At 33.3% G+C, this 24,854-nt stretch overlaps 2 protein-coding genes across 2 annotated transcripts; both read left to right on the forward strand.

Moving 5' to 3' along the window:
• The first annotated feature begins 325 nt into the window (after positions 1 to 325).
• On the forward strand, positions 326 to 6,484 carry LOC129941430 (putative leucine-rich repeat-containing protein DDB_G0290503). Its single transcript, XM_056050052.1, has 18 exons — positions 326 to 529; positions 602 to 666; positions 734 to 772; positions 841 to 1,015; positions 1,079 to 1,200; positions 1,265 to 1,406; positions 1,812 to 1,915; positions 2,180 to 2,257; positions 2,348 to 2,476; positions 2,557 to 2,697; positions 3,132 to 3,238; positions 4,430 to 4,575; positions 5,104 to 5,210; positions 5,288 to 5,388; positions 5,536 to 5,602; positions 5,678 to 5,917; positions 5,992 to 6,194; positions 6,251 to 6,484. Exons 1-18 carry the CDS (start codon positions 496 to 498, stop codon positions 6,411 to 6,413), a joined length of 2,163 nt encoding a protein of 720 aa, XP_055906027.1. The 5' UTR covers positions 326 to 495; the 3' UTR covers positions 6,414 to 6,484.
• Positions 6,485 to 8,443: 1,959 nt separating this feature from the next.
• LOC129941429 (spondin-1) lies at positions 8,444 to 19,563 on the forward strand. The gene is made up of 7 exons (XM_056050051.1): positions 8,444 to 8,640; positions 16,320 to 16,564; positions 16,822 to 17,213; positions 17,272 to 17,478; positions 17,536 to 17,962; positions 18,025 to 18,386; positions 18,442 to 19,563. Exons 2-7 carry the CDS (start codon positions 16,396 to 16,398, stop codon positions 19,522 to 19,524), a joined length of 2,640 nt encoding a protein of 879 aa, XP_055906026.1. The 5' UTR covers positions 8,444 to 8,640; positions 16,320 to 16,395; the 3' UTR covers positions 19,525 to 19,563.
• Positions 19,564 to 24,854: the final 5,291 nt, after the last annotated feature.

Consider the following 24,854-nt stretch of genomic DNA (forward strand, 5'->3'; position numbering starts at 1 on the left):
GTCATACCTGGCTATTATTTAAAAGTTCTATATCTACCCTTTTTAATAAAGCTTCTTAAAAAATATTGTGCAGTCATAAAATTCAAATTTTAACTATTCTTGATCTTGATATTTAGAAAACCCGTGAATACGTTTTGCTTTCCACACCACCCTCTCGCGCCTTTATTGTGATGTTCTTAAGACTATTTTTGCATTACTTAGGGTTAGTACACATGAGTGAACTGTCCCGATCTCAATTTTGCTCAATAGTGTTTACGTTTTACAAATAATTCGCCAAACACTTTTAAAACTTGTTTATGATCAAATTCACATTCATATTTTTTTTTTTTGAAAAATAAGTCATTGGAATTTAAAAAAAATTAAATTTCAATAAAATCGTTTTTTCATCGCTTGATGCGTTACGGGCTATTTTTCGATATTAATTAATTTTTGTTTTTTACTTTTAAAATCCATTGAAATAATTTAAAAATTGATATTTTGCGATATTTTTTTGGAATGAACATCTCAAAAACTGAAGCCGAAAACAATGGTACAAGTTTTACAAACAAAATTTTATAACTTTAATTCATCAATTTCTGTTGCTTTTTTAATTCATGTTTAGATGTTAAAACAAAATCAAAAATTCCTCCAATGCCTAAAACAACATCTTCGCGTTTCAGTGGATGTGTAAGTACCTTTTTTTCAAAAACTTTCGATACTTAGCATTTTAAGTAATTTTTCTGTGTCTTTTAAGAACCTAGATTCTGCTCGATCAAAAATTCCAAAAAGAGATGTATGTTTAATAATTTTGTTATCATTTAAAAGTATTTAAGATGTTGAAAGTTTGTTTGTATTCCCCAGGCTTGTACGGCCAAAGATTCTGCTGTGAAAAGTTTCAGAATGAAACCTATGAAACCATCAAGTGCTTCCAGAAGTGGTGAAAATAAATCCTCAGCATCGATGATGGAATTAAATTTACATAAAACTATTACTCATTTGGCGCCAAGTAGAAGTTGTTTCAATTCCAGTCGAAGTGGTAAGATAAAAAATTGAACATTTCCTTGGAACTTAATTGATCGAAATTCTTTTGATTTTTAAGATAAAGGCAAAGAGCAAACCCCAAGACCAGAAAATTCAATCAAAATAAAAACTGAAAGAGCTTTATCTAAACGAAATTTACAATCCTATGAATTAGCTAAGGAAAAACTTAAGAGCTGTCAGGTAAAGGTTTTTAAAGAGTTTGCAATGATTTTATTAAAAATTCCTTTTTTTTCTTTTTGTATAGGAGCAATTTATGAACAAACATAATTTAGTTAAAGATCAACTTCCTAAAGATGAAAGGGACTTAAAATTAATTTGCTTATTCAAAAATATTGAAGACAGCTTAGTTACAAAAAATCAAACTTCAACGATCATAACAATGAGCGGTAAGTTTTAAACATAACTAACTCACATTTCAAAACATATACACAAATATCAAGACTCTGCTAAAAATAGAGAAACAGAAACAATATTCAAACTTTTATAAAAGCCAACCATTGAATTGATGAAAGTTATGATTATTTTCAAGGATCCGAGCGTAGTTGAAAGCAAACAAATTTTTCGTAAACACTTTTTCAATCATTGACCAACATATAATATTTATCAAAATTCAATTCATAGTTAGTATTCTCACAATTCTCATAATTATTTAACTTTATTATGACAGTTGAACCATCCTCTAAATAATTAGTTTTACATTTTTACTATTTATTATTATTAGGAGATCAAACATAAAATGTTAAAATCTTGTCAGTCTTTAGTAATAACGATTTTTGCTTTCCATATTTTAGATGAGCAGACGTTAGAAGAATTCAAAAGTTCTTTGAAGAATTTTGTTCAAAAGAAATTAGAAGCAATCGATAACATCGATCTATTGTCAAAGTCTCCAAGAGAAGTAAGTGCAGTTATTGAATTTTAAAAATAAACACGAATGTTTCGAATGAGTTGCTTGTGAACTGATTTAAAAGTCCTATTTTATAGTCATGAGGAAAAATGTCAAAATTGTAACATTTTAATACAGTTTGATGATTTCGGTTGGTTTATTGAGAATCAAAGATCGGTTTCGGTTCTCAGTTAATTCGACGAATTGTTAGATTGAAATTGTTGTAACACTGTTTATAGTAAAATTTTCTTTTAACATAAAACATATTTCTCTAAGGTTGGAGACACAGCTTTAAAAGATGATGAACTTTTTAAACAAATCCAAGATACAAAAAGGAACTACCAAATTGAAAAGGTATTCTTTTGAAGTTTTAATCTATGTATAATTTTTCCTTTAATAAGTATACTTTTATTAATTGTCTTTTTTCTGTTTCTTCAATATAAGAAAACATTGTTAAATGATTTCTTAGCTGAAATTGAAAGTCTCCAGGTAGCAAATGATAAAACCATGAAATCAAATAATACCAATAATGAATTTGAGGCAAAGTTCAAACAACTTTTAGATCAATTCAATGTGAGTAATAAAATTTATTGAAAAACAAAATGTACATTATATAATATGCCTTCAAATTTTGATCTGTATTTTATTCAAAGGAACTACAAACCCGCTTAAAAGAAAGTCAAGCTGAGGTCACGAAAATTAAAAAGATTTCCGAACAAAAATTAAGCACATTTAAGAAGGAACTTGAAGAAAGGCATAAGATTGAAAGCAAAATCAAGTTGGAAATCGATGAGGTATGTTTGTTAACAGAAGTTTAAAAATGTATGCATATCAGATAACTGAGGTTATGTGACATTTGAAACTTTTGCTTTAATTTGAGAAAAATAAAAACAAAAGTATAAGGCAAATACAAAATTGCGCTATCAACAAGTTGCTGTGTTTTGAAAGACTTGGATTTTTTTTATAGTAATATTCATACAATTTTTTCGTAATTCTCTTAAGAACTCAAAATAAGCCTTTGATAAATATTCGAGAAATTTTTGCTAAGTTTGAAATACCTCGAAAAAGTTTGGTGAGTCAGGAGAAATTAAACTTGGATATTTATAAGTATTATCCAAAAAATCAAAAAATTTTGAGATACCAAAGCAATTAAAGCAATTGATGCTCTAATAAATTCTTCACTTTTAGCTTTTACACGTTTACATCTTTGTTTTACATATTTGTATAGCTCAAAAAGAAGAACGAGTGTTTGGAAAAAGAACATCACAAAGCGAACAAAGAAGTTAGTGAAAAACTCAACAAGAAGTCACATGACTGCGAAGATTTAACTCAAAAGTAAGTGTGGCTTTTAATTAACATTAAGAATAAGTTTTTAATTTCGAATATATTGTGCGTTTTTTTGGAGATAAAAGATTCTTGTAAAATTAAAACAAAACAAATAACATTAAATAGGAACCTACAATTTTACTTAAATATCTTCCATATGTCATCGCATTCAATTCTAAATAACGCATTCCTGTCATATGGTCTCCTTATCAAAGCTGTATTAACGCAATCTTCTGGGTATAATTTTGTTCATCAAACTTACCTGCGTCTTATTTCTTAAAAACTACGTCAAATGTTGGCTTCTAAATGTTCAATCGTTGCTCGTTTATCAGCATAGACCAGAGACAAAACGTTAACCTCAAAAAGTAGTCCCTGTGTGTCAAATCAGAGGTCTATTTTTTGAAATGTGTACTTTACTCGCCAAACGTTTAGTTCAACAAAGGTGATTATATTTCTCATCTAAATAATTTGCAATGACAGAAGGTACAACAAATCAAAAGTAATTTGCCCGCAAGAGTTCGCCACGATAATTCTAGCACCTGTTTCGTATTTTAGGACAAATAGGCCCATAACGTCTTTGGAATGTAATACGCATCAGACAGTTTTTCTTCATCGTTGAATATAATTTAACGATAAAAGATACGCAATACGTTTGATGAATATAGCCCGAATTTTGCAAAATGTATTTCAAGTTTTTGTAAGGTGATTTGCGAAAAAAGTCAAACAGACTTCATTAGTTTGGCAGCTAGTTCCACATATTATCCCTGTACAGTTTTCATATCTCTAAAAATAAATACCCTATTATTACCATAAGTTGTACCTATGGCGTGATGGTTAGTGCGTAGGACTGTCACGCCAGAGGTCGTGGATTCGATACCTGCCTGTGATATCTTAAATCTTTTTCACGGGTACTATCTTTTCTGAATTGACAAGAGTAAATGTCATAAAAAGTGCATTCTCAAATTAGCCTTTCGGATTCGCCTTGTAAGTGTAGGTCCCCTCCATTTCTTAGAACATTACTAGCACACAGGAATGGTTGCGAGTTGTAAGTCTCTATAGGCCTTAGTTTTCAACAGAATATTGCGCCAACATATTTATTTATTATTATCATAAAAGAGTTTCAATTATGGATTCAAGAATTATATTATTTTTGGTTGTTGAAAGTAATTTATAGTTCGAACTAAACACATTTTGTTTTAGGCTAAAAGTCCGTGCTGATAACAATGTTAAACTTGAAGTTAAGAACAAAGAAATTGAAGCGAAAAATAAAGAATTGGAACTTACAATTGAAAAACTGAAGTTGGAATTAATTGTTGCAAAAAATTCAGATAACGAAAAAGCTAGAGGTAATTTATCGGTTAAGTACTTGCTATTGTGAGTATTCAATATCTAAATTAAAAGTTTATAAATATTTAAATAATCATTATTCATAGCCAACTAAAAACTTTTAATATATAAACGCCTTTTGTGATTGATACTTAATAAAAAATTTTTCAACTTATTTCATCTTAGTCATAAGAAATTAAAAAAAAACTTTTAATTTATAACTATATTTACTTTCTTTTATTTACAAAAGTCTGGACATTCTCAATACTTGAAACTCCTATTGGCTGATAGTTTAAAAATTTGATATTTATAAACTATCAACTGATAGTAGTTAACATTTGCAATAGGATTGAAACTTTTGTTTATTTTATACTTGTGAAACTATCTTTTCCCTAAATGTTCCGAAATTTATTCCGAAATTAAATCAAAATAATACATGATAGATATACGAAAATTAAGCTCACTGCATTTTTAAATTAATAACACTTAATATTTAGGACCTAGTTTATATCTTGATAAATTTTACTAACAAGATAATTAATTTTCAGATCTGAGTTTGAAATATACAGATGAAATAAATACCTTTAAGACTGACCTTTTAAATGTCCAAAAAGAAAAGGAATTCTTTGAAAATGAAGTTCAATCTTTAAAAAATGTACCAATAAAAATTTGTTTTTTTTTCTTATTTACAAAATTTAAATATTATAAAATGTTTCTATACTAATAAATTAGGAAATTGTAAAGTTTAAAAAATTTCAATCTAAAGTTTCGGATCTTCAAGTTGAAATTAATCAAGCAAATATTGAAAAATTAGATCTCAATGAAAGGATAAGGTAAGTCTTGTAAAAACTTTTTTTCTGAAATATATTTACTCGTGCACATTTTCATCTATTGTTTTCTTGCTGTTTAGAAAGTTTGTAAATTTACTCAGCCTCTTTATTAAGCATTAATAATTATATTTGTTTATATTTATTTTTAAGAAACTTGGAGGGAAAATTGGAGGAAAGTGAAAGCCAGGCTTCTGTTTCCAGGGAAGTTCAAGAGGAGGTTTGTGAAAATATATATGTTTCTATTTTATGGTTTATTTTAAAAATTTTGAATTCGTCATCTATTTTTATATAGATGGAACAACTCCAAAGGATCAATAATATGAATAATGAAAAAATAAAAAATCTTGAAAATGCAATAACAAAGTCACAATTCCAAGTGAAAAATCTTGAAGAAAAAATATCTTTGGACAAAAAACTATTGAAAGTTCGTACAGATTTGATTGATTCATTACAATCGAAAGAAAAATCACAAAAAGTTCGTTTGAAAGATCTATTTGTTGAAGTTGGTGAAAAGAATAATAATTTACAAATGGTAGATTATTGAAAATTATTTCTATCACCAAAAAATTAGAAAACATTTATTGTTAAAAAAATTCTTTATTTCAGATAAAAACTGAAATTTTAACAAAAACCGAAGAATTTCAGAATCTTTTTTCGACTTTGAGTACAAATCAAATGGAGTTAACTCGACAAGAGCATGTTATAAGATTGTTGCAAGAAAATAATGAACGAGCTCAACATTTGCGTGTGAGGCAAGAAGCTAAGATTGCAAAATTAGAAGAAGAGATTTTAGAATTAAAACAAACAATGTAAAATATATTAAACAATTATTATTTGATTTTATTTTAATTTTTGTGCTTGATAGTTCGATTTATCAAGATGCCGTTCTACCAAATAGTAACTTGAGGTGGAATCTAGCTGCGGCCGAAACTTACCGTGGGGATTGTAATGATAGTTTGGGGTTTTACGTTGAAGAAAGACGCAAGAAACGACATATTGATATCAGTGTGAAGAAATATGAAAAATAAAATTGTGATTCCAAATTATTCTTGTGAACCTAGTTTTTGTATGAAAATAAATTGAAATAAAATGAAAAGTTATTTGCTTATTTGATTTTAACGAGTTCATACAACATGCAAAACCACATTCGCATTTTCTTGTTTCTTAAGCAACGCCAGCCAATGTCAGCTAGTTAGCATACATAACAAGGAAGATTAGAATAAAATATTGTATAACAAAAAATATTGTATTTATTATTTTACAAACTATTAAGCAAACAAAACATTCTCGTTACTCGTCGTTTTACAGTATAAAAATGTCATAACAATCATATACGATTTCCCGCTCTACGAAGCTTGAAGTCTGATGTTGGATGATGATTAAAAATAAAAAAAATATAGAACTTGAACTTGAAATGTCAAATGATCGAGATCACTAATTATTAATTATTACACATGTGTACATTTTTGTAATATTATCTATTTTTTCACATTTCAATGAAAAATACCACTGAACTGATACCACAACCATACCATAGAACTCATTAACATTTGATTTCAACCAATTCCTTATAAGAGTTGACAAAAATTTAAACAGACGAAAACAAATATTGTATATTGGTCATCATAAGACCAAATTAACCCCATTTCCACACAAATTTTTTATTTTATCTGTGTAGTCCCAAACGGACAGAAAAATCCAGAATCACTGTTTGGAAGTGATTCCCATAAACGCCATAAACAGTTAATAGTCTGGGATGGCAAGGTTGTTTATTGTGTAAGGTACAAATAAAACTCACGAGCGTTATTCAAAAATTTTTATTAATAGACAATTTTGAATTGAAAATGGGATAAGGTAAGATACGAGTAAATTTCAAGTATTGTTGAGAAATGTAACAGAACTATGAATTAAATACACTTGGGTAACAACCATTATATCAAATAATGTCTCAATTCCTTCTCGAACTGTGCTTAACATTATTAGGTACATGTAACCCTGTGATTTCAAGCACAATATTAAAGACAATCAAATAAAATGAAACGACTTCCAAGTTGAAAGGATCAACCACCGAATGGTATTCAAAAAAAACTTTAACATAAAGACCTGATTGATAAATTATAAAACTAGAAAACATAAAGTCAACAATAAATAAATACTTAAAAAAATGTTAAGATAAAGAAGCAGAAAGCTACTAAAGAAGCGAATATTTCATTTGATGGAATAACTACCATGAAATGTGAAGTTAAGTATTAAAGGACATTTTTTAACAGTTTGGCTCCTCCAGGAATATCATTTGAACAAAATTTTTGCTGATTAGTGTCGAAAAGCCTTGATATAAGATACAAGTTAAGACAATAAGTAAGTTAAGATAAGAGAGGAAACATCTTTTAAACTATAAAGCTTTATAAAAACTATTAGTCATAAGAAAAACCATGGTATAGACTGCCTTAAATGATATGAAATACATAAGTACACATAATTTAAGGCAGAATAAGTCTTCCAAACAGTTAAGATATAAAGATCAGGAGAGGTGAAGGTCTTTAAGGCCAAAGCTCTATCGGATATATTTTAATAGAAAACGTTTTCGGAAACAGTGAGAATCAACAAGAACGAACATTTACTTTTAATTTGCATATTTTAATCCTTTGTACAGAAATTTCTTAAAAAAAAGTCCTAGCGTTTTATAGACTTAAATAATACCAAAAAAAGTCCCTTTTTAAATATTTCAACATTAACTCTGGAACTACAATAGCTTTGTGTATCCTTATATACCAAAACAAAAAACATTTAACATCCCTCACAATTTAACGCACGGTGCGGCGGTGTGAAAATATAAACAATTCAAATTCATTTGTATATCAGCGACGTAATTGATCTCAATTAACGCCATCACGTCCATTAAAGATTCGCTACTCTATCTATCTACACACATATCAATTTGTGTACTCTGATGCGTCGTCGTCATCAATATTCCAGTGGCTGACAGCGAAGACGACGACGACCGGACAAAAATGCTGGAGCTATATGAATGGCTGGCCTAATCGCTACAACTGGACGCGGTTCATTTTTAGTTCCGCAGTAACAACCGAACCGGGCAGTTTATAGTCGTCACTTTGAATATTGTTATCAATCGTCTTTTGGAATAAAAAATATAACAAAAAATAAAAACAAATAAATCTAGTTACTTAGTGGAAGCACCACCCTACATAACAATATAAACAATTTTTTTAATTTTATTAATTCATTCTCTTAAGGGTGAGTGAGCATTTTATTTTCTGCTGCAATCTCATTTCTGTGCGGTCAATCCGTGTCGTCGTCGTCAGTTTCGTTTTAACGACATTTTTTCCCACCCACACTTACTGCACTGCTGGGGATTGGTGAATTATTTTCTTGAAGCCCTAAAAGTGATAGTGAAGGAAAAAGTGTTAATAAAGCAGTATTGTGTGTTTTATTTTATTTATAAGGTATTTAAGTTTGAATAAAAAATGTTTTTATAGTATTTTCTTTCATCATCAGTACCTACCCAGAAAAACCATATACCTACGTATTTAAATGTTTTATTTTAAATTTAATAATAAAATAATGAAACAAAAAATAAAAGCTTGACCTTATAGAGTTTATTGTTTATTCTGCCTTCTTCCTCCTGATAAGCGTATAAGGTCTCCCTGTGTGTTCAGTGTCTATATAATGAGAGAAAAAATGTCTTATTTAAAAAATAATCATATTAAATCATCATCACTTTGGACTTGGACTTTTCAATAATATGTTATTGAAAGATTGTGTTTTTAAGTGTTATTGTTTATATGAACTGTGTACGTTTTTACCGAAAATTTAAAGGAACTGGTGATGAAAAAATGCATTCCGTAGTTGCGAACGAATATGAGAAAACAACATTTAACAAACTGATAATGAATTAGTTATTGAAAGCAAGTTTATAGTTTTTACTACCGACTTGCAAGTATATACCTACCAACATTTTAAATTTCTTTTTTATATCTTAAAAAAGCTGTTGAAGTCAAACGTTGCTATATTAATTATTAATTGAGTTCAAATCTATTTAAAATATAAATAAATTGTGTCTCCAATTTTTAGTGTGTACATTTTTTTGGGTACCTATAACCTATGACTTAATCCATATTTAACTTTTTAAAAAATGGATTCAATTACAAAAAATGTTGTTTTGGATTCGTACCCAAGTAAAGAAACACTTATGACATGATGTCCTTTATGAAAATACAATTTCTGCAATCACGCAAAGAAAAATGTCGAAACCTGTTGAATTGCAAGATCTCAGTGATCAATTCTGACCATCTCCCAAAAAATAACATGGTCAAGAGAATTTTCCTGCAACACATCAATATCTTTCAGTTGTGGCCTTGAACACATCAATATCTTCCAATTTTGGCCTTGAAAAATCATTAATAGTAGCCAAGTAGAGTAATCCATTCAACCTAACAGTTGCAACATTTTTAAATAAGTACTGTCCTACACCACCACCAAAAGCTTTACCAAACAGTGACACGTTGAGGACGAAAAGACTTTTTAATTATTATTTATGAATTTTCCGGCAGTTTTTAACTTAACCACCGATGTGACAATGGGCTTCATCACTGAGAGCATTTTTTCGTTGAAAATACGTATACTTTCGATGTTTTTCAAATTGAGCTGAGTTGTTTTGTTAATTAACCTTTTAAAAGCCTTGCTTTTTTGCCTTGTCTTTGTTAAATCGTTTCATGAATGTTTAATTCTAGAGGCCAATGAGGAATCGAAAAACCACGTTATAGTAACAATATAGTCAATTATTCTTGACCGACACATACAGTTTTAATTATTTACATCGCAAACTTGTCTCACCCCAGAAGTCAAAAGTAACAGCTGCCCAAAACATGGGCTATTCGAAAAACCTTTATACAAATGACTTCAGTCATCTAAAGTTAAATTAAGAATTCTTTCTTATGCTTTGAACTAAAATAAAATTTAAACAATAATTAATCAATCATCCTAGCATAATATTGTAACAGAATGTGGTATATAAGCTGTGGGTATCAAACCGCTCCGCTTTATCGAGCTGGCCAAAGGTGACGCAAGTACGTCAAGCAGTTCTAAGTTGTGTGAATAACTTTTGTTTTTAATTACCATTAAGTGAGCTTGTAGCCTTGAGGAAATTACTGGAATAGCAGATCAAGCCGTTTTGCGCCCAATGTGAGAGTAATTCTAAGGCTGACTTAGACACCAAGGCTTTCCTCGGGATTTCTGAAGTAATATTAGAAAACTATGTTTATCGGTGTATTTATGCTTAAAAGAAAAACGTTTTTAATTTTCTTTTTATAATTTTTCAGAAGCTTTTTTAAGCTTTTTTACAAATGCTAATGACTTTTTTATTTGTAGAAATACAATTTTGCGGTTTCAAAATTAAACGCAAATTAAATGCATATACAATATTTTGTTTCATGATATTTCTTTTTTGTTATAAAGTTTAAACGTTGAAATTAAGTGTTGCAAGCATAGATTCTTTTGAAGTAATTTTCGACCAATTTTTGACACATATTGGACGGTATCTCAGCCATTACTTGATGAATGTTGGTTTTTAAGTGGTCCAGAGTTAACGGTTTATCTGCATAAACAAGGTCTTTCCCGTTACTCCACAAAAAAAAGTCCAGTGGTGTCAAATCTTATGATCTTGGTGACCAGTTGATATTGCCACGACGAGAAATTACGCGGCCTGAAAATATCTCTGACAATAAAACCATATCGTTCGAGTTGTGTGGCATGTGCCACCGTCTTGTTAAAACCACATATTTTCTTCGTCGTATTTTCCAATAGCAGGTAAAAATTCGGTTATCATATGACCATAACACTCCGAGTTGACGGTGACAGTAGTTCCATTGTCGTTTTCAAAGAACTAAGATCCACGAATCAATCTATGGACCAAAGAGCACCCCAAGCAGTGACTTTTTAAGGATATAATGTCCTCTCTTTAATTACTTGAGGATTTTTAGAACCCCAAATACAACAATTTTGTGTATTTACATACCCACCGAGTGAGTAATAGTCGAGTCAATCAACGAAAAAATTGCGTTCACCTCAAAAAAATCCAACAGTTTTGAAACTTGACACACTTTCAAACCCAAAAAAAGTCCCCAAGAATGCTATGTGAGCTCCAGCGGCAGTTAAGAGAAACAAGGAGATTGTTTTAGTTTTTTACGTTTATCTCGAAAGTTATTTAGCGTATTAAAAAACTTTGTTCCACAAAATTAAAACTCATTAAATTTTATAAAAAAAAGCTTCAATGATTTTTTTCGTACCTGTTATAGTTTTAAAAATGACGCTAGCGGCAGTGAAGAAAAACATACTTTTTTTTCCGGTTTTTCGGGTTTATCTTAAAAACTATTTGTCGTATCAAAAATAATCTTCTACAAATTTGAAGCTTATTAAATTTTCTATAGGTAAATGATATTAATTTGTTTGTACTGGTTTTAGTTTGTAAAATAACTCATTTAAGGAATACATATGATGAATTTTCCAAATACGGTGACGATTGTGTACCTAAATCCCTAAAAACATTCCTGGAAACTCGTATACTAAAGAAAACGAACATTGAAAAAAGAAAAGGAAAAAGAAAATGTACGTCCAAGATCAATTATGTCTCCAATACTAAGCAGTCTTGCCTTATCGATATAAAGAAAGCTGCATCTACTTCCAAATGAAAAGAAACCGAAACACGAATGGAAAAGCTGAAAAAACTACCTTGTGCTAAATCAACTGGATAACTTGTAGTGTAGTACTTATTTTGGAAAAATTTCAGAAAACAAGATTGCAAAATTTAGTTTTTAAGAATGTGAATGAGTGTTCGGAAGAAATATTAGAGCCAAAACCATTTGACACTCTTTGGTTGGCATCAAAGTTTATTAGCATTTTCGATGCTTAAGGATGTAGAGGCTACATGCACGCAATAACAACAGGCTCGTTTAGTGCAAAAACTAAAATCATTCCTCTTCGGTTTATAAACTCTTCATCGTCCGAATATAATACACTTTACTCTGCATTGCACTCTGCTGGCAGTTGGTGTTGCAAATTTGACCAAAAATGCCTGATTGTAACATTTAACCACCTTCTTTATACACTAAGTAAAGAAACCGTTGTCGCAGATTTATCTGAGTCCCGTCTATCAAAAAGCGTAGTCAGATTGGGTTTATTTCTAGCTGTTAATGTTCTATATTGTTCCAATAGATTTTACTAATAAGTGGAAGTGGCTTGCGAGAGTTAATGAGTACTATATAAGCCCGGTGTGTGTTGAAAAGATGCTGCAAGGAAAAGCTTTCGCTAAAGCAGTTCGTATTTTAATGATAAAAATGGAACAAGTAGAAATAAGCCAATATGAATTAGAGGAAATCCAAAATCTCATGAAAAATGTTCGTTATCAGTCTCCCTCGTTATGTGCACTAAAACAACCCTCGTTTGATCTAATAGTGAAAAACTACAAACAAATCTTAACAAACTCAAATCTAATGGACCAAATCTAATGGACCAACAGTAGCCTACATTGCATTACATTGCTTAAAGATTTTACTCACGCTTAGCGGACTCGCGAAGAATATGATTCCATATTTTCATGCCGCCGGATACTTCTCGTTCATAAAATCATGTCACCTGTATTTTCAGGACATGATAAAACTGCCTTCTGTGATGACCCCAGTTGAATTTAAGAACTTTGTGCAAGAGGGTTACTTTACAATGAGAGGTCGGACCAGACGATTGAACAAACTCTTATGCGTAAAATAAAGAGTATGGATGGCTTGACACTAGGGCGTGGAATAATGGAATCACTGATAGTTTACCTACTTGGGTTCTAGGGCTGACTGCTACTCATGAAATTTTCTCATCACTCAAAAATTCATCGGCGTGTTGTTATTCTCTAGGGATGCAGGCAATGACCCAAATAGTGGGCCAACGAGTTTCAGAATTAGGAAGGGACATCAAAATTGAATTCTACATTTTTTTTTGTTGACCGTAACAGACACAAATATTTCGTTAGAAAATTTAATAAGCTTTAATTTTGTAGAAGATTATTTTTTGATACGACAAAAAGTTTTTAAGATAAACCCGAAAAGAACGTATGTTTCTCTTCACTGCCGCTAGAGTTATTTTAAAAACAATAATAAATCTTTAAAACTTTTTTTAGAACATTTAATGAGCTCTAATTTTTTTATACGACAAATAGTTTTTGAGATAAACGTGAAAAACTGAAACAATCTTCATGTTTTTCTTAACTGCTGCTAGAGCTCACGTCGGATTTTTGGGGACATCCCAGACATCCCTTAGGAAATGTGCCAAGTTTCAAACTTGTTTTAATTTTTTTGAGGTGAAAACCTTTATTAACTGGTTTAAAATGTGCTTCGTCGCTGAAGAACATTTTGTTCGAAAATAGCCGACCACCACCTGTTTTCCAAGCACCCATTCGACGTAAGTATCTACGAGACGCGATGTTGTGAATAGTCAGCTGGCTTCAGTTTTTGTGTGAGCTGTACTTTGTATGGATGTAGGTGTAGATCCAAATTCAAAATATGTTATAATGTGTCGAAAGAAAGTTTTAATCCCTGAGATATGTGTCTGTGGCAGAAACATCATTTTTGAAGTAGGTTTTGACAATTTGTAAAAGTTGTGCGATAGTTAAGCGATCCATTTTCGTAAATGTCAGACTTTCAATTGAGACAAAATTATTAAGTTTGACAGATGTCAAACTCCAGTCGTATGCTCTCGAAACTGCTAAATGGATCACCCGTTACGTAACAACTTATGTCCTTTAAGAATTTTTTAAGCGTACGTGTCGCTCTATTAGGAATTCAACTTTTATCGATTTTCTTCTATTCAAAATTGAATTCTCTCTTTAAGAAATTTCCCTCCTGCAAAACATAGAAAAATGAATTATTCGACACTTTAAACTATTATATAATGGTAAAAGAATATAAATTTAACTATTATTTTAATATTATAAGTTATTTGACATTCTAAATCTTATTTTTATCTCTTTAAACCAGAAGTACACTGCGGGTCATAAGGTTAGAAGCAGGATTTTTTGAGAAGTAAAATCGATATTTCTCCCGTTACATAATGGATAAAAAAAACTATGGTTAATGAAAGACTATTTTGTTAACAACACAACATACATTTTGGGAATAGAATAGATTAAACTAACTGAACTTCTAAGACAAATTGTTAATTTAGTCAAGAATATGCGAAAATAAATCGGGTCATTAGATTAGAAGCACATAAAATAAATGAAAGTAAAATGCAGTTATTCATATTTTGTTTAAGTTTTTTGGGTTTTATTAAATATTTAATAATGTGTGCTGCCACTAGCCTTTAAAATAACTTCAAACATTCTATCTTTTAGGGATTTATAAAGAGATTACAAGTAGTCCAGTGAAATCTCACTCCAGGCCAATTTGATACCATGATTAAGCGCTTCCTTGTCATCGTATTGCTTCGCTCCCTCATACACCTTACGTGTAAGCCAGCCCCACACATTTTCCATTATGTTAAGGTCCGTGAAATATGGTGGCCAAGGCAGCAAGTATATGTTTAGGTTTGCTATGAAGGATTTTACCTCTCGGGCTGTGTGTATCGGAGCGTTGTCCCGCTGAAAAATCCATGAAATTGGTCCAAAAAGCTCGGTAATTTTGGGGAATACTGATTCCAGCAAGGCTTTGTAGGGTTTTCCAGTCATTTTACTATCTTGGACTACCAAGTCTATAGTGTCATAAATCGAAATTGAGCCCCAGACCATAACGCCTCCTTCTATGCTATGGTGACGGTTTAAAAACCGCTCCTCTTTCCTCATGTCGTGGAAATAATAATTATAACCATCTGGACCATCTAGGTTAAATTTTTTTTTGTCGGAAAAAATAACCTTCCGCTAATCATTTGTAGTCATTGAATTCTGCACATCCCAGCTCATGTGATCTTTCGCAAAACACAAGCGTTGCTTCTTCCTTGCGTCATTAAGTGGTGGTTTTTTTTAAGCGTCAGGTGCTTTATGTGCTTAGCATTGCGGATCGTGCGTTTGACAGTCGATAAGCTGGCCTTAACATTAGCTTAATCCCTAATTTTATCTGCCGATAAAGATAATTTTGACGCTATTCTAAGTATATTTCGTTTTCGCGAAGTGTTAAAGCAGAGGAAGTGTTTCCTCTGTATTTTTTAAGATACGACGATGGATTCTTTAAATAGTTTCTGACACCTTCAGAGTAATAAACATCTATTCTTGCCATTTCCTCCACTGTCAAACATTTTTTCTTGCCCCTTTTTATTACAACTCAATAAACAACAATTGATTTATGAAATGCACCGTTTATATCGAAAACAAAATGAATTCATTTCACAAGATAACGTTAATATGTTCACTGCTTCTAATCTTATGACCCGATTTATTTTCGCATATTTTCGACTCAATTGACAAATTGTCATAAAAGATCCGTTAGCTAATTCTCCAATATTCCTATTGTATCGAAATATCGATTTTACTTCTCAAAAATGCCTGCTTCTAACCTTATGACCCGCAGTGTACGTAAAGGCTGTTTCCGCAATTTGAGTATTGAAAGAGTATTCAGTAAAACAGTAAGGTTTAGGATTATTTCATTGTGCTGTTAATCAATATTAAATTCAAGGTTATTATTGTCTACCCCGTTAATGGAATTCAGCTTAAACAAAAAGCAAAAAAAAACATTTTAATTTCTCGTGACATTGACATTTGATATTGTCCACTTTACATTGCATCAACTTCATTTACAAAATAATTTAAATCATTCAATCTGCTATGAACAATATATAAAACATGATTCTATACAATATAAAGCTTTACAATATTATTTCCTGTGTGTGTTTCATCGTTTTAAATATTTTAATAAATTTTATTTGTTATCTTTTCTTTTAAGGTTTATGAAGATAAATCGATTTTGTCTTCTCTCTGTCATCATCACTTGAACACAATTCTGTTTTTCGTGCATTAAAATGAATTGGATTATAAAAATCATTTCTATATCAGCAACTATCAATTTGGCGTTAGCATGTAACCGAATTCCAGTTGGAACAACAGCGGGAAAATCACCATCTGATGATCGTTATGTTGTCACAATTGGCGGAAGTCCACAAAATTTTGAACCAGGACAAAAATACAATAGTAAGTTTCAATTACTCAAATTTTTACTTAATAATATTTAATTTGTTACATGAAACTATGATCAGTAATTTACTATTGCTAAATGCACTCAGAATCACTACAAAAATGAGTCATTTCGTTATAAATTATTTGGTCTTCTAAAGAAGTTATTTTTGATAACTATTTTTCCTCCTGAAACGCATCCATTCCCGTTGCGATTTTTTTTATTGATATTTGTTCTTTAACTTAGTTAACTTTTTTTATTTTTCTGTTAACAGTTTCCTTAGCAGCAGTACAAGGCTACACTTTCATTGGTTTCATGTTAGCGGTCGAAGTAGACACTTCCAATGGCAACAATAATGCCGATCCTGCAGGATTGGGCTATTTTGAAATTGTCGATTTCTCTCATACGAAATTCAGTGATAAATGCAACAATCTAGTTATGCACACAAATATGTTGCCAAAATCTAGAATTGATGTTGTTTGGACTGCCCCACAACCTGGTAGTGGCTGTGTTCTTATTCGAGCCACTGTTATCGAACATCGGGAGGTCTGGTACATGGACGATGGATTTTTGACGAAACAATTCTGCGAGGAACAACAGGATGATATTGATAATCAGCCAGCGGTGATGGATCCATGTTGTGCTTGTGATGAAGCTAAATATGAGGTAAGAGGGGTTTAAAACTTCGAAGGGCATCAAGTTTTAATTAAACGCTTTTTTTTAGCTGACATTTGAAGGAAAATGGTCACGACATACACATCCAAAGGATTTCCCAGCAAATAACTGGAAAACACGTTTTAGCGACATCATTGGAGCTTCACATACCATAGATTATAGGTTTTGGCGGTATGGAGATAAAGCGAGTGACGGATTAAGGGAAGTTGCAGAGCATGCTTCGACAAGGACACTGGAAAGTGAACTCAAGGAACAGGTACACTAAAAACACCCTTTAAAACGAATCGACTCTCTTACATTCTTCTTATTTTAGAGCGATCAAATTCGAACGATCATCAAAGCTCGAGGAATTGCCTATCCCAATGTGACAGGGAAGACCTTTGCTGTGTTCAGGGTTGACTCGAAGAATCACTTGATTTCTCTCGTATCCATGATCGTTCCATCGCCTGATTGGATTGTTGGAGTTTCGGGGTTAGAACTTTGTCTGCCTAATTGCTCATGGGTGGAACATAAGATTCACAACCTTTATCCATGGGATGCTGGAACGGATAGTGGCCCTTCATATATGTCAGCTGATCAACCTCAAGTTCCACCTGATGTTATTCGAAGGATTAAGTCGAATTTTCCAAATGATCCACGTTCGCCGTTCTATGATCCATCAGGAGCTCCCATGAAACCTTTGGCTCGTTTGCATATCTCTCGCCGCAGGCTTTATGAGAAGACTTGTGACCAAAATGAATGTAAGTTGTTGTGGACGGGCGAAGCTTTAAAGGTTTCTTTACATTTTCCTTTCAATATTTAGCTGAGAATGAACCAGCAGAATGTACAACTCATCCATGGGGACGATGGAGCGAATGCAGTACAAAGTGTGGACCTGGAGAACAATACAGAACTAGGGATTTCAAGAACCCTGGAGTGGCTCGACGTTTTAAGTGTCGCAACTCTCTGCGAGAGGAGCAACCCTGTCAGGGAACTAAATGCGGTGGATTCGATGATGATGCCGGTGGAGATAATGGCGATAATGGGTACAGTGCCAGTCCAGAGAACCCTGAATGTGCTCTATCCGAATGGACTCCATGGTCAAGTTGTAGTGTTACATGTGGAAAGGGAAAACGGACAAAGACTAGGACCTATTTGAATAGGAGGGCTAGGAAGAAGTGTCAGGTAGGATCGTTTGATTTTTCAACGATGAAGGTAATTGAATAATTTGTGTTTGTAGAGCGTTAGCCGAGTGATCTTAGAACGGACCGAAGAGTGTGAGGGAGAAGTCTGTGGTGGAGAAATAGGTGGTGAACAGGAAGAAGGTGGAGAGGGTGGCGAACAAGAATCTGAGAATGAGCAGGAAAATAACGAAAACCCTTCTGAAAATGGTGAAAACAACGAGGAGAATGTCCGAACCAGAAACAGATGGGGTGATCGACGGGGCTATAAGTCTCTAATCGAGGGTGAGGAAGAGGAAGAAGTCATTCCCCCAGAATGCCATGTCACCCCATGGTCCAATTGGTCCCCATGTAACAGTCAAAACTGCGAGGAGGGTTTTCGAACCAGGGTCCGTGAAGTTTGGAACAACGATGTCATCCATGGACTTCGAAACTCCAACTATGGCAATGACCCCTGTCGAAATATAAAAAAGCACGAAATCGTCAATTGTACCATCAGCAACTGCGATGATGTCGTCCCGAGTATTTGCTTTGAGGAGCCAGAAATTTGTGAGTTCCGAAATAGTTCGGTGACGACGTTTTGGTATTACGACCATAAGAGCAACCAATGTGCTCTCTTCTTCACCAATTGCTACGACAACAATCGAAATAAATTTAATTCGTCAGAAAAATGCGAAGCAACTTGCAAAGATCGCATACCCTATGATTTGTCGGTTGAAGATCTGCGCCTGGAGAAAGTCGATTGTAAGGTCTCGGAATGGGTGGCACATTCTTGTAATGCCACCTGTGGTGATGGAGTCGAAATCAAGACTCGTAAAGTTTTGCGAAGGCCCAAATATGGCGGAAAGCCATGTCCCAAGAAAATGGTACGCTTCGACAAGTGCTATAAGCGTTGTCCTGAAGAACTGATCAATAGACAGAGATTACAATACACACGGCCGCCGGAGAACGAATGTCGGTACTCGGAATGGTCACCTTGGTCACCATGTACAGCGACATGTGGAAGTCATTCGGTGAAGCAGCAGACAAGGGTTCTATTGAACACGGAATTAAGTTATAAGTGTAGGGAGAGGGTGAGAATAGAAAAATGCTTTGTGATGCCCTGTTTAATAAATGAGAATTGTAGGGGGCCATATTGTTAGAGCTTAAGTTTTGGATTAAATAAGTTTCAAAAATGTTTACATATTTCTGTTTTACTTGTATTTAAAAAGGTGATAAAATTTCTAAAAGTTCCAGTTTGAGACACATTGAATTTTAATACAAAATGTGGGTTTTGGTGTTTTGGGGAATGCTTCAGTCAAAAAACTGTAACTGATTTTGGGACAACCTAGTTTCATAATAAATAGGGTCCCAAAAAGGATGCAAAATCTGACATAACGATATCATTTCAAAAAAAAGTTGCCCAAAAATATTAGGTAAATGGAGACTTAAATCCATACCTCAACTTTCAAAATATTCATAATGAAAAGTGTCCCAAAATGGGAGAAGAATCAAAGCATCTTATACAAAATCATGTACAAATTTTGGACACAGCCTAGTATTTTAAAGAGTTTACATTTTTATTTTATTAATTTATTTATTTAAAGAAAATAACATATAAAGTAAATTAATAAGTTATTTGTTAAAGAGATACCAGGGCAACGTGACCATAGATGTCGTTAAGATATAAACGTTTTGGAACACATTCATATTTCTTTAAATTTATAGTGTTTTAGTGAGATTTGGCTCTGCATATCTTGGATAGAGTCAATGTTGGTGAGTCGGAAAAATGTGCCAAATAGAGAGAGGCTCCCTACAATTGGTATATTCATCAGGCGAGTCCTGCGAGAAATAGTGCCGACTGGAGAAAAGTGTTTTTCCAACCCTTGTCCGAAAAATGGTTTTGCACTCTTCTCTGGAAAACTCTTTGTTATAAGGAATGCGGCGGTGTGATGGATGATGTTGTCGCAGAAAGTTATGTTGCCTTAGCCATGTTTTTTCGAGTTCTTCATTTTCAATGGACATGAATATTTTTCGAAAGATTTGAGGGATGTTTTTGAGTTCTTTTACGTAAGGATAATGAATTGCATTTTTCGCTGCCATATCTGCAACCTCATTTCCTTTAATGCCTGCATGTCCTGGTATCCGAGCTTAGGTTATGTTATTGCTGTTATGGAGGATGCTCCAGATATTGTTTAGGGCAGGACAATTATTCGTTGAACTTTTTAGTCCGTTAAGTATGCTCAAGCTATCAGTAAAGATCAGTGTTTTGAAAGCCCATGTGTGTGCGATTAAGAGAGCTTTGAGTATTGCGGAGTCACTTGTGAAACCTTGGCAAGTGATGATTTCCTCATTGTCTGCGTTTATTTCGACGACTGCATAGGTTGAGCTGTTGTCCTTGGATGATCCGTCAGTGTAAAGCCTTCTTATAGGCTTGATAGTTTCCACTAGTTCTCTGTGAATAATTTGGAAGGACAGATTGCAAGTGTGTTCTTTTTGTAGTTAGAGAAGCTGGTATCGATAGGCATTAGGTGTCTTTTCCAAGGTGTAGGATAAAAAGTGTACTGGAGTTTCTATGGGAATACATCCGTAAGCCTTCATCATGCTTAGTATTTTGCTGAGAGAGGATATAGAGTTTTTCTTGTTTTGTTTTTTCCTGGAAAGAGCTTCCTGGGAAGGTTAGTGAAGAGGATGAAAACCGTCTGTAAGGGGCTTACTAATCATGTTTACTGCTCTTTTTTGTGTTAGTCGGTGTACTGAATTGAAGCCTGCTTCTATTCTAAGGGCTTCAATTGGTGTTGTCTTAAGTGCTTAAGCTATATCGAGGCTTACTATTTTTTTTTTCATGTCCACATGTATTCCATGCCTAAGTGTACCTTCGACAAGCGCTTTAGTTATTTTGAGGGCCGTTTCCAAATGGGGTCCTTTTCGTCAGAAAATATCATTCTAAGAGCATTGTTCCGGCTCCTTAATTGGTTCGTAGTGTTTTTGATGTGAATAACCCATTTTAGATTGCCACTGATTGATATACTGAGGACTCTAAGTTCTTTTTTCAAATGGACGTTGTTGTTGCGAATCACGAGCGGGGATGTTGTACATTTCATTTTTCTGCAGAGGTGGAGGGATTCTATTTTGGAGGGAGGTACAATAGCACCCGTTTTTTGAGTCCGAGCATAATATATCTCATCGTCTGCAGATTTAAGGATTGTGTTTACCTGCGATGGATCACCTGAAGCTACCATCAAGATATGTAGGGGGAGGGAAAGGGAATAAATTAAAATACTACAGCGTTTGTTTAATTTTAAGTAGTTTTAATTCACCTTAATATTAAAAATAAAATTATTATTCAAATTGAATTTAGATATTAGAATTAGATATTGGCATTATATAAAAAGTATAAAAAAAGATATGAGTGTTTAACTTGATTTTCACTTGACTTTCCGTTTTACTTTACTTTTACTTTTCTTGACGTTACTTTTTTGAATAATCGCTTATTGCGTTAAGTTTTATCTTTATAGTTTAGTTAGTCGTAAATTATGAATTTGAGAAATGGAATGAATTGGAAATATTATCTGAATACTTAAAGTGTACATGTACAAATGTTTGGTTTTAACTAAGGATGTTTATGATAAGTAGTCATCCTACATTTGGCCATCCTTCTTGTCGGCTGCCTTAGACGAACAGTCATCTTTGGTAAGATTTCTTCATAGCTAAAATTTCGTAACATCTTTATCACTGTTTCCGGAATCATTTTCATCACTTTCGCTGTCATATTCATTTCGCCAGGGCTTCATAAAATCAGCGGAGGACGAGGCAGAATTTGGTCCCTCGTGAACTCCCACTTTACGAACTTCACATCGGTCGTTTCGCTTGAATTTAACGACTTCTTACGGGCCTAAGTATAATGGATACGGCTTAGTTGCTGGTGCAAATTGAGTTTTCTTTTTCGCAACCAGATCGCCCATTTTGTATTGCGTAGCAGCTTTTCTCTTTCGGTTATATCCCTTTCGGTTTTCTTCTTGGACCTTCGCAAATTGTTTTTTAGCTTGGCTTCGCATCTCCTTCCTTTTGTCTTCGTATTCTTCAATAAGTAGCTCGTCCATCAGTTGTTTTAGTTCAATATTCTCCGCACATTTCATACGAACTCCGAACATTAACTCAAATGGAGTTTTGTTTGTGCTTCGATTCACTGTTGAGTTCAAGATTCTTTGCAGTCCTGGAACATGCTTGAACCACTTATCAGGATCATCGATTGACATTTTCGTCAACATTTCAATAATAGTCCTGTCCTTATCCACCTGTCCATTTCCGTGAGCAACCCCTGTAGTCACGCGAATGGTTAATCTTTCGTTCTTTGCAATACTCCTTGAATAGATAAGAGGTAAAGGCAGAACCTCTGTCCGTGATGACTCTCACTGGATCACCAAAAATTTCACTCTGGAACAACATCTTCTTCAGAACTTCTTCAGCACCAGTGGATTTTACCGGAAATATCCAAGTAAACTTCGAAAAAGCATCGACGATAACCAACAAATGCTTGTAACTCTTTGCTGTCGAATTCACAGGACCAAGATGATCAAGATGATACGTATGGAGTGGAGTATAAAATTTTTCGATTGGATTGAGTAAACACTCCTGCTTTCCACTCTTTCTCGCTCCATGGATCCATGGTATACAAATTGCAATCACTTGTTTAATTTTCGAAGACATGTTTGGTAAACAAAAGTCTTTTCTCGCCAAAACATCGACCTTCCTTGCATTCATGTGACCTTGCTCGTGTATGCCTCGCAGAACTTCTCTTTGTAGCTTCTTTGGAACAACCAGAGAATAATCACCTTCAACAAATTTGTAAAGAACACCGCTGCGCATAAAAAAATCTTAATGCTTTTGATGTTTCAAGATATTTTCTATCAGCGAACAAAACTCGTCCGTTTCTTGCGCTTTTCTGACGCGATGTAAAAAACCATCTTCTATCCTCATTATTGCAGGAAATCGACTAAGCGCGTCTACATGCCTTATCGATGTACCAGCTCTGTGAAGAAATATTGCCCACCTGGCTACTCTTGTACATAGCTCCTTCTTCCTCATAGTAGCTGTAAACGCCTTCCAGTATGTAAATATTTTGAATGGTATTCCCAAAAGATATACCCTTAACTTCTGTAAACACTTTACAATTGCCAAAACTTCTTGTTCATAGCTGGTAAGATTGCTTTCAGATTTCGACGACTTGTAACTTATATAAAAAGCAGGATGTATTTCATTATCATCTGTATGAAGCTCCGTTTCTAACTCTGGATTGTAGAGCTTCAAAACTGGATCTTTGCATAAAGCATCCTTCAAATTTTGGAAAGCTTCAACTTGACTTGGACCAAAACAAAATGGCGTATCTTTCTGTAAAAAGTCAGATAAAGGTTTCGCAAAAACTGCATATCCAGCAATAAATCGCCTAAAAAAACCAGGCAGTCCCAGAAACGACTAAATTTTCTTGACTGTATCCGGCATCGGAAAATTTTGGACTGCATTATGTTTTTCTTTCGATGGCTTTAATGAGCCGTTCTCTTCTATGTGGCCTAAAAATTCAATCTTTTCTGTGATGACTTTACATTTCTTCCAGTTAATTACCAGACCATTTTCAGCTGCTACTTCAAGAACTAATTTGAGTTTTTCAAGTCATTCTTCAGGACATCCAGCTTGAACAACCAAATTATCAACAAAGATTCGTAACCCCCTGTACGCAATAGGTTCTCAAATACCGCATTAACAAACCTTTGAAAAACCGACGGGGAATTACAAAAACCAAAGGGTGCTTTAAGGAATTCATATACTTTTGGCTTTACTTTTCTATTGACACATGGAAAAATCCATTTTTGAAATCTAAGACCACGAAAAACTTTCCTTCAACAAGGTCTTCTAGGATCTCTTCTATCAGTGGAAGTGGATGTCGATCTTTTATTATCTTCGCATTTAATAGTCGATAATCAACGCATATTCTATTAGTGCCATCTTTTTTCTTCACTAAAACAATCGGACTTGAATAATTAGAATAACTGTGTCGAATTATACCTTCTGCTTGCCATGAATCTATTTGTTTTTTAACATTTTTCCTTTTCTTGTGGAGCTAATCTTCTCGGCATCTGATACACTGGTCGTTCATCGGACAACACAATTCGCATTTCTACTTTACACTGCTGAATTTATCATGTTGTAAGTTATTTTGTCTTCTCCTGCTGTGTTACCTTTGAGCATTTGTAATGTCATGTCGAATTCGATTCTTGTTGTATCTTCCATAAGTTCTTGGCAGGCATAATGCTGAGGAAGAAAGCCACTCTACTATACTTTCCCCATGTTTTGGAGAATGTACTTGCGATGAAATCAGGAGAAGTAAGTTAATAATGAAGAGTGTCCCAAAGTCCATGTTTAAGCAATTTGTATGAACAAATTTTGGGAAACCTTTAAGTTATTACCACCCACTTTTTCGATGTAGTTCTTTATT

Source organism: Eupeodes corollae, chromosome 1, assembly GCF_945859685.1.
Source record: "Eupeodes corollae chromosome 1, idEupCoro1.1, whole genome shotgun sequence".
Taxonomy (NCBI): Eukaryota; Metazoa; Arthropoda; class Insecta; order Diptera; family Syrphidae; genus Eupeodes; species Eupeodes corollae.

What these genes read in the sequence shown, in the direction of transcription:
- LOC129941430 (XM_056050052.1), top strand. Translation starts at nt 496, where the DNA reads ATGAACATCTCAAAAACTGAAGCCGAAAACAATG. An exon ending in GGAACTACCAAATTGAAAAG is followed by an intron (nt 2,258 to 2,347) that starts GTATTCTTTTGA and finishes CTTCAATATAAG; the next exon opens with AAAACATTGTTAAATGATTT. An exon ending in TGCGAAGATTTAACTCAAAA is followed by an intron (nt 3,239 to 4,429) that starts GTAAGTGTGGCT and finishes ATTTTGTTTTAG; the next exon opens with GCTAAAAGTCCGTGCTGATA.
- LOC129941429 (XM_056050051.1), top strand. Translation starts at nt 16,396, where the DNA reads ATGAATTGGATTATAAAAATCATTTCTATATCAGCAACTATCAATTTG. An exon ending in GTGATGAAGCTAAATATGAG is followed by an intron (nt 17,214 to 17,271) that starts GTAAGAGGGGTT and finishes GCTTTTTTTTAG; the next exon opens with CTGACATTTGAAGGAAAATG. An exon ending in GACTTGTGACCAAAATGAAT is followed by an intron (nt 17,963 to 18,024) that starts GTAAGTTGTTGT and finishes TTCAATATTTAG; the next exon opens with CTGAGAATGAACCAGCAGAA.